The 9,767-nt window shown below is 53.3% G+C and overlaps 1 protein-coding gene across 1 annotated transcript; it reads right to left on the minus strand.

Annotated features, from left to right (window-relative positions):
* KLF2 (Kruppel like factor 2) lies at positions 304–2,608 on the minus strand. The gene is given in 3 exon segments (NM_001134351.2): positions 304–932; positions 1,432–2,254; positions 2,440–2,608. Coding segments are annotated over 3 exon segments (1,074 nt in total). The 5' UTR covers positions 2,515–2,608; the 3' UTR covers positions 304–756.

Raw genomic sequence — 9,767 nt, forward strand, 5'->3', positions numbered from 1 at the left:
GGAGAAAAGGAGGCAATTTATGGCTCAGGGAACAACCTTAAAATAACTCTCCCTCAGTCTTAAAATGCAGTGTTTCAATTTATAGAAAAACCCACAGGTTCCTGGCAGCTGGGGGCTGCAGCTGGCAACCCCAGATGCTGGCCAGGGCAGGACCCACTTCACCCTGCCTCTGCCAGGCTGCTCTCCATCAAAGCTGCCTGTCCTCCTCTCCCCCACCACCAGCCCCTCCCAAGTGTTCCAAACCTCCAGCTTCCAAGCAGCCAGACCAGTGCTGTGATTATTTTCAAAAGATGCAAAATTTTTTTTAATTAAAAAAAAAAACAGCAAAATCTTATAAAAACAAACCAGGCAGTCAAAATGCCCACCTGTCTTCCTATTTACAGTAAATACAATATCTGTCACAGTCACTATGTACAATATTATAAAAAATGTTGCACAGTACAAATTAAGGCTGTATTTTTCACAAGGCATCAAGCCTCGATCCTCTAGTGTAGACCCGGTGGGCTGGGGGAGGGAAGACGACACTTAATTATTGCACCATTTTGAAAACAAAATTCGTCAAGGAGGATCGTGGTCTTCTCCCACCGGGCCCTTCAGTCTCTGATGGGGTCCGGGCAGCGTCGTTTGGTGGCCACGCTGTGCCCGGCCCGGTCCTCTGGGCCCAATAAATACCAGTCACAGTTTGGAAGGGGGCCGTGCCCGGCGCGTGGGACCCGCCACGGCCGCGCGCGGGTGGGCGGGGTGGGGGTGTTCAGGCTACATGTGCCGCTTCATGTGCAGCGCCAGGTGGTCAGAGCGTGAGAAGGCACGGTCGCACAGATGGCATTGGAATGGCCGGTGGCCTGTGTGTTTGCGGTAGTGGCGCGTGAGTTCGTCGGATCGCGCAAACTTCCAGCCGCAGCCGTCCCAGTTGCAGTGGTAGGGCTTCTCGCCTGCAGGGAGCGGAAGAGAACGGGTCTCAGTTTCCCTCTAGCCTGTGGCTTAGGCACTCACCCAGATCAGTGGCGGCGGGAGCGATCAACCTACCCCTAACCCCACGCCTCTCTGACGTGCTCCTCACCCCCCGGCTACGTGTTGAACCTCTAGAGATCCTAGGCATCTATCTACTGATCCTCAACACGGCCCGCTCGCCAGTGTTTTCAGTCACGCCTCTAGCGGGATCCAAAGCATGCACTTTCTCCTGAACAGTCTGGGACACAACATCCCCCTAGGTTTCCTAAGCTTGCATCCTTGCCCAAAGTCCTGAGTCAAGCTCCCAGGAGTGTCCTAAGCGCGCGCCCCCTCCCCAGGCTCCGGAGCCACACCCCCAGGGGGGCTTTCTAAGACTGTGCCCCCTCCCCAACCGCTGGGCAACGCCCTCTGCAGGCTTCCTTAGTGAGTCCTCCCCTCAGCGCCCCCACCCGAGATTCCCAGCCTGCGCTAGCCACCCACCTGTATGCGTGCGCAGGTGCGCCTTGAGGTGCGAGCTCTTTGTGTAGGTCTTGCCGCAGCCCGCGTAGCTGCAGGTATGCGTGGCGGTGCGCTTGCGCGGCCAGGAGCGGCGGCCGCGCTTGGGCTTGGCCTCTAGTAGCTCCAGCGGAGACGCCGGCGGCGTGAGGAGACCTCGGGAGGCGGGCGGCGCCAAGCCCAGCGCTGCTGCTGCGGCGGCAGCGGCCGGGTCGTCAAAGATACCGAAGGCGGCGGGCGCGGGCGGCGCGTAATGTATGCCCGGCCCGGGCGCGCCAAAGCCCGGGCTGCCGAAAGGCGGCGGGAAGGGCGCGCGCGGGCCGGGCGCAGGCAGGCGCGCGGGGCCGTCGGGGCTGAGCGGTGGCGTGTCGGGCGGTGGCGGGGGGCGACCCCCAGGGCCTCGCATACACGCGGCTGCTGGTCCCGGGGCGCCCTCGCGCTTGAGGCCCCGTGGCCCGCGGGCTATGCCGGGCGCGCAGCCGTAGCCGCCGCCGCCGTCTGCCTCGGGGGGCTCGGCCTTAACCAGGCGGCCCGGCGGCGCTAGCAGAAAGCGACCGTGCAGCGCGGGCCCCGGCGGCACGTCCAGCTCTGGCCGTAGCAACTCCGACACCAAGCCACCCGAGGGGGCACCGTAGGGCGGCGGTGCGCCGGGCTCCGGGTAGTAGAACGCAGGCGGCGGGGGCGGGGGCGGCGGCTCCGGGGCGGCCTCCGCGCCCAGGCCGTCCAGCCCCATGGACAGGATGAAGTCCAGCACGCTGTTGAGGTCGTCGTCGGTGCCGCCTGTCTCAGGCTCTGCGCGCGGCCAGCGCTGCGGGTGACAGGGCGATAGGGTGCAGGCGTGAGCGCGCGGTGGGGCGGGGGATCGCTGCCCGCTACTTAGGTTCTACTACCCCGAGCCCGCTGTCCCGGCCGCCTGCGTTCTACTACCCCGCAGCCCACGTTCTACTACCCTGAGCCAGCTGCCCCCGCCGTCCCAATCCCTGCCGCCCTCACCTCCTGCAGGCCGCGCTCCCGGCACGGGCTGGCGAAAGTGGAGAAGGACGGCAGGATGGGCTCGCTCAGCGCCATGGCTGGGACCCGGGGTCGACGCAAATTCGGGACACCGGTGAGTGGCTGCCCGGAGCCGGGCTGGTCGGGGCGCGGGCGGGCGGGGACGGCTCTGCGGGCCGCGGCCGGGCCCGCCCAAGCCTTATAGGAGCGGCGCGCGCGGGGGCCGGGCCTCGGCGGCGGCGGCGGAAACGCGTCCCGGATGGGGACGAGCTCCGGGCGCAGCCTAAATTTAGCCGCGGTATATAAGCCGGCGGGCGGCGGCGGCCGTGGCCACTGAGGCCGCCAGGGCCCTGCGCCGCTGGTCCGGCCCCTCGTGCGCCGCCAGGCCGCGCCCCCAGCCCAGTCCCGCCCCCGCCCGTCTCCTCGGCGACGGCGTCAACACACACTCCACAACAGCAGCGTGACGCTCAGGGATCCCCGGGGCGCCCCGTGGGCTCCCGCCTGCGCAAGGACAGGGAGGACCTGGAGCGGGGGCGGCATCCGGGACCCGGGACTTTGAGCGGAACCCAGGGGCCCGGGGCCTCGCGGGAACCCTTCTGGATGGGGAGTTGGACCCCTCAGCCACAGAAGGGCCCCCAGAATCCTAGATGGAGAGGAAGACTGAGTCCCGAGAATTCAGGGTGGGAGTCCCCGGACCCATGGTGGATGGAGACTCTGCTTCTCATTTTCTGGGGACCCACTAAGCCTGATCCACTGTTACACCCACCATTCAGTCAAAAACCTTGCATGATGACAGCAAGAAATGTTAAGTCTTTGAGACACTCTCCCTTGAGGAGGCCCTTCAGAGCGGGGAAACTGAGGCTCAGGAGGCGCTGGCAGAGGCTTGAGGTTCTGTATCTGCCATCAGGCCTGGTGCTTTATTGACTCGACTTCAAATCTCACAACACAGATCCAGCACCAGAGGGACCACAGGGAACAAGCCTCCCCTATGAGCATCTTAAACAATCCCCCCATCCCCTCCCACACACCACGAACAAACGGGGATGGGTGGGTGGGTCAGGCTGGCGGGGGTGGGGTGGGGGCTGCCTGCTAGCAAGGGACTGGCACTCCTGTTGTTCCTGTGTCCTGACCCTGTGTGGGCACTGGGAACACATTTGCCGACAGTCAGACAAATCCCCCTGCCTTGGGATTTTCACAGTTGAGGGTGGGGGGATGGCAGAGATGTAAAATACACAAGTTTATTGGGGAAAGGGGCCTTTTGGAAAAATAAAGCAGCAGAGGGAGATGGGTAATGAGGGGGAAGAGAGAATGGTGGAATTTTGAACCTCACCCAGGAGATGTGTGAGTCAAGACCTAGGGAAGAGGAGAGCCAAGTGGGTTTCAGAGGGAGAGCATCTCATGGTGTAACCTGGAACCAGCACCCAGCCTTGGTCTCTTGATTCCAGAACCTTGATTCCAGAATTCAGGCCCAGAGGGTCCATGGCCAGGTGGTGAGGGGTGCAGGCAGCTCCTGGCCTGGGGACAGCAGGGTTTTGTCCCTGACAGCAGCTGGACCCCCACAGCACAGAGCCACTGCAAGAGGTCACCTTGGCATCACACAGGCACCAAGACACCCCTTTGGGGTCCACGATCCTGGACCCTCTCAGCTGGAAGGAACCTCAGAAGTGCGCTATCTCATCGTGATTCATTAGATTGTGAATTTAGCAAACACTTGTTGATAAGCCCTATTTGCCAGGTGTGGGGCATCCAGAGGTGCTGCATTCAGTCCCAGGAACAGTTGTGTGTCAGAGGGTGATGGTGCAGGGATCCCCTCTGCAGCTTTCCCAGGCTGCTGGAGACTTCAGGTTGAGCTCCACCATGCCTCCAACCATCACAGTAGGGTGATGGTTGAGTCAGCCTCAGCTCCTGACCCCTCGCTGTGTGACCTTGAGCAAGTGGCTTTGCCTCTCTGGACTCGCTTCCTCATCTGAGAAATGCAGATTACAAAAATACCTTACCCCCAAAGGGATATTGTGAGGGTCATGCGGGCTCTTTCTCTTTTGTGGAAGTGTTGATGACACCCTGAGAGCTGCTTAGATGAGCCCCCTGTGTGCTTTGTTCTCTGCTGTTGTCTGGGCCTCAGTTTAAGGAAATTGAATTTGCTTCCTTGATGTGTGATTCTTAGGCAATTGCAGACCTCTGCTCAAATGGCACCTGGGTCCTCCCCTCAGCCTTGCATCCCCCCATCCCTTCCTACTCTGTTTCCTTGAAGGTTCTGGAACACATCAAGCACATTCCCCCCTCCAAGCTTTTGTGCTGCTGTGCCCTCCACCCAGCATTCAGTCCTCTCACTTTCCACTTGCTCTGCTCTGGCTCATCTCCCACCCCCTCCCCCCTTAACTAATGCACTTTTTTTTTTTTTTAAATCAGTGTTAGGTTTACATAAAAAATGAGCAGCAAGCACAAAGAGTTCTCATATATCCTCCAACACAGTTTCCCCTTTTATTAACATCTTGCATTTGTGTGATATATTTGTTACATATTCATACATTATTATTGAGCAAATACTGATACCATACAGTATTAACTCAAGTTCACAGTTTGCTTTAGGGTCCACTCTTTTTTGGGGTCTTTTTTAGGGATGCACTGGCAGCATATGGAGGTTCCCAGGCTAGGAGTCAAATTGGAATCATAGCTGTAGCTGCCAGCCTATGCCACAGCCACAGCAATGTCAAACCGAGCCATATCTGTGAGCTATGCTGCAGCTGTGGCAACACCAGATCCTTAACCCACTGAGAGAGGCCAGGGTTTGAACCCTCATCTTCATGGATACTAGTTGGGTTCTTAACCTGCTGAGCCACAATGGGAACTCCCTTTTATTTTTTTTAATTTGTTTTTTGGTATGTAGACTTTTCAGACTGGCTTCTATTGCTTAGCAGTATGCTTTTAAGTTTTTGTGGCTTGATAGCTCATTTCCTTTTATCAATGGATAATATTCCCTGGTATGGATATACCACAGTTGATCCATTCACCTATTGAAGGACATCTTAGTTGCTTCCAGTTTAGGGCAATATATTTGCTATTTAACAGACATTGAATATGGCTGCTATAAATATTCATGTGCAGATTTCAAATTAATTGGATAAACACCTGGGAACACAATTGATGGACTGTAGGATAAGACTCTGTCTTTTGTTTTGCTTTGTTTTGTTTCTTGGCCTCACCTGTGGCATGCAGAAGTTCATGCACCAGGGATCAAACCCTCACCACAGCAACAACCCGAGCCACAGCTATGACAACACCAGGTCCTTAACCCACTGAGCCACATGGGAACTCTTTTTTTAAAAATATTTTAATCATTCTAATAGGTGTTTGGTGGTATCTTACTGTCATTTTAATTTGCAATCCCCTGAAGATGTCTGATGTGGAGCATCTTTTCGTATGCTTATTTGCCATCTGTGTATCTTCTTTGGTAAGGGATTTGTTTAGATCTTTGACCCACTTTTTAACTAGATTGTTTATTTTTTATTGGTTTTTAAGAATTCCTCGTATGTATTAGACACCAGTGCTTTACCGGATAGGTGTTTTGCAAAGATCTCCCAGTCCATAGCTTGTCTTTTCATTCTCTTAATGGTGCCTTTTTGCCTTACAGAAGTTTTTCATTGTAATGAAGCCCAGCTTTTCCTTTCAGGAACTGTGCTTTTGGTCTGGTATCTAAAGTCAGTGCCAAACCCAAGGTCATCTCAATTTTCCCCTGTGTTATCATCTAGAAGATTTACAGTCTTGCATTTTACATGGAAGTGAATGATACCACTTCGAGTTAATTTTGTTTTTGTTGTTTGGTTGGTTTTTTTTTTTTTTGCATGTGAATACCCAGTGGTTCCAGCACCATTTGTTGAAAAGACTGTCCTCAGCTCATCTGACTATGCATTTCAGTGCAAATGTGGGTTTTCCAGGCCTCCCTCTCCCCCCTCACAAATACTATCCCCAGGCAGTTTAGTTCTTCCCTCCACCCCCTTTTTTTTGTTCTACAGTACTTTTCACCATAATTATTTTTATCCATCCATTTGCTGTTTTTCTGTATTCCCCACAATAGTATGCGAATCACAAGGAGGGTGGGAACCAAGTCTATACTGGATCTGTTGTGTTCTTCACGCCCAGCTCAGCACAGAGCAGGTGCTCAATAAATGTTCACCAGAGGGACAGAGCTTCCATGCCTGCCCACTTGCACCTCTCACAAGCGTCCTATCTTAATAAATCTATTTCCTGCCTAAAAAAAAAAAATGTTCACCAGGGGATAAGCAAGCAAATGAGTGACTGTATCTCTTGCAGCTCCTCAGAGGGACTTTTGCGGGTGACCTCCTGCTCCTGCAGGATTGTCTACGTCTTTCCTCCTTGCCTGTCCTCTTATGGACCTTCCTTGTCACCATGTGTGGTAATAAGTTGAATGTGTCCCCAAAAGATATGTCTGAGTCCTCCTTGTACCTGTCAATGTGACTTTAAGGGAGTTCCCATTGTGGCTCAGTGGGTTAAGAAGCTCACTAGTATTCATGAGGAGGAGATTCGACCCCTGGCCTCAATTAGTGGGTTAAAGATTCAGCATTGCCATGAGCTGTGGTGTAGGTCGAAGATGCAGCTGGATCTGGCATTGCTGTGACTGTGGTGTAGGCCCGCACCTGCAGCTCCTATTTGACCCCAGCCTGGGAACTTGTATATGCGGCAGGTGTGGCCATAAAAAGAAAAAAAACAGAAAGAGGGCCTTTGTGGTTGTAATTACAGGTCTCAAAATGAGTTCATCCTGGGTTAGGAAGGGCCCTCAATCCCATGATAGGTATGCTTTTAAAAGAAAAGACACACAGGAGTTCCCGTCGTGGTACAGTGGTTAACGAATCCGACTAGGAACCATGAGGTTGCGGGTTCGGTCCCTGGCCTTGCTCAGTGGGTTAAGGATCCGGTGTTGCTGTGAGTTGTGGTGTATGTTGCAGACGTGGCTCAGATCCCACGTTGTTGTGGCTGTGGTGTAGGCCAGTGGCTACAGCTCCGATTCGACCCCTAGCCTGGGAACCTCCATATGCTGCAGGAGCGGCCCTAGAAAAGGCAAAAAGACCTAAATAAATAAATAAATAAGACACACAAAGAGTAAAACAAAGGAGACCATGCGAGGTTGAGGACAGAGTTCAGAGCTTTGTGGCTATTAGCCAAGGAACCCCAAAGATTGCCTGGGGCCAGGAGGGAGGCCTGGGACAGACTTTCCCCCAGAACCTTATCAGAAAGAACCAACCCTCTAAACACCTTAATTTCAGACTTCTCTGACCCCCAGAACTAAAGAGGATACATTGCTGTTGTTTTAAGCCACCCAGTTTGTGTCATTTTTGCTCCAGCAGCCCCAAGAAGCTCACATGTCATGGTAACCAGCTATTCTCCCCACCTACTAGAAAAGGAGCCCCTCAAAGGCAGGGACCTCCCTGGATTCATCTCTGTGTCCCCAAGGCCCAGCTGTGGACCTGGTGTTGAAACAGACAGGATGTGAGGATGCTGGCCACCCACCAAGGACCTCCCCAGGGCAGCTTGAGACATGTGAGCAGAGCACGTAGTGAATGGGACCTACACGCAGAGCCACCGAGTGGAAAGAATATGGGCTTTGGTTGCTCCTTTAGCTGTGTGACCTTGGGCATGTCAAGTAACCTCTCTGAGCTTCTTTCATAGTAAGATATGGGTACTTACTGCCTGATCATGGACATGAATGAATGAGCCAGATAGGGAATCCCAGGCAGGGAGAGAGGCTTGGCACGGAGAGGTTCAGAGCATTCTGACTCCCTGCTAGCTAGGCTGTGTCTTCCTTTGTGGGGGTGTGTCCTTGTGACATCTCAGGTGACAATGGTCTTGGAGGAAGAGCTTTGCACTTGAAGTCAGGTCCAAGCACTACCTCTTGCAAGCTGGGTAAATTTTCTTCTTAGAGCTGCACCTGCAGCACCTGGAAGTTCCCAGGCTAGGGGCTGAATTGGAACTGCAGCTGCCGGCCTACACCACAGCCACAGTATCACAGGATTCAAACTGCATCTGCAACCTATGCCGCAGCTTGTGGCAATGCTTGATCCTTACTCACCGAGCAAGGCCAAGGATTAAACCTACATCCTCACAGATACTATGTTGGGTTCTTAACCTGCTAAGCCACGGCGGGAACTCCTGGTTGACTTATTCTTGGTGAAGCTTTGCAGCCTCTGAGCAGCCTGTCCCATCAGCTACTAAGCTGGGGAGAACAAAGTGCATGTCTGAGGGTTATGCGGTTGGTAAGTGAACTGATGATGCTGAAGTGCACGGTGGGTACTAAGTAAATGAGTACCTTTTTCCCTGTCATGAATACGTTCCTAAAGGATAGGGAATAACTCTTCATCTGTGCCCCACTGGTCCCCTCTCACAGTTGCAAACTTTTTGCCTCTTGATAATGATATCTTTGTTCTCATCTCTTTCCCAAGGCCTCCCATCCACTCCCAACAAACCAGCATTAATAGTCTAAACCAAGGAGGCAGATCTTTTCCCTCTAATTCATTGGTGATGTTTGAGCACCGTGCTGGCACAGGTTCTGAGATTACATTCAGGTTCAGTGCTGGATAAAAAGTGCTGTGATTGATTAGTGATGTCTGTCTGTGCTTGATTGGTGATGTCTGTCCCTGGTGGATCCTTGTAGGAACAGTATGCATGCAGCTTCACTTTTGCCATCTCTTGCCAGGCCATTCTCGCCTAAGCACACCCCTTTTGGCTGCACCCACAGCATATAAAAACTCACAGGCCAGGAATCGAACCTGCCCCACAGCAGTGAACCAATCCCCTGCAGTGACAACACCAGATCCTTAACCTGATATGCCACAAAGAAACTCTTTGCCATGCTGTCTTTAAGGACTCAGGAAACTTTCAAGTCAGAAGTTTTTAGTCTGAGCAACAAATAAATGTTGACTCCCTCTTCACATTCTGCTGGACATGGAGAATAAGCTAAAAAAGGATGTGGCTCCATTCCTGCGCACGGAGAGCTTATAGTCTCCTTTAACTGGGTCCTGGCCATTTCTAGTATCCTTTACTTCTTTCCCTTTTTCTTCCAGAGTCTAGACTGCCTCTCCCTTTATCAGCTGTTCCACCCCGAATAGCTATTGTGTGCACTTGGCCCAACTCCCAAGAGCAAGCAGTCAGGAATTTTACAGAAAGCACGTCACCTAAAACACAGCTGAACTTCCAAGACAAATTGTGAATGCTCTAGAGGAATTACAGTTGCATGACAGCAGCAACTGGGTGATGACTCCCAGCTGGGGTAATCGGGGTATTTCTGCTTAAATTTGCTCAAGTTTTTTTTGCAGTGT

This window comes from Sus scrofa, chromosome 2 (assembly GCF_000003025.6).
Source record: "Sus scrofa isolate TJ Tabasco breed Duroc chromosome 2, Sscrofa11.1, whole genome shotgun sequence".
NCBI lineage: Eukaryota > Metazoa > Chordata > Mammalia > Artiodactyla > Suidae > Sus > Sus scrofa.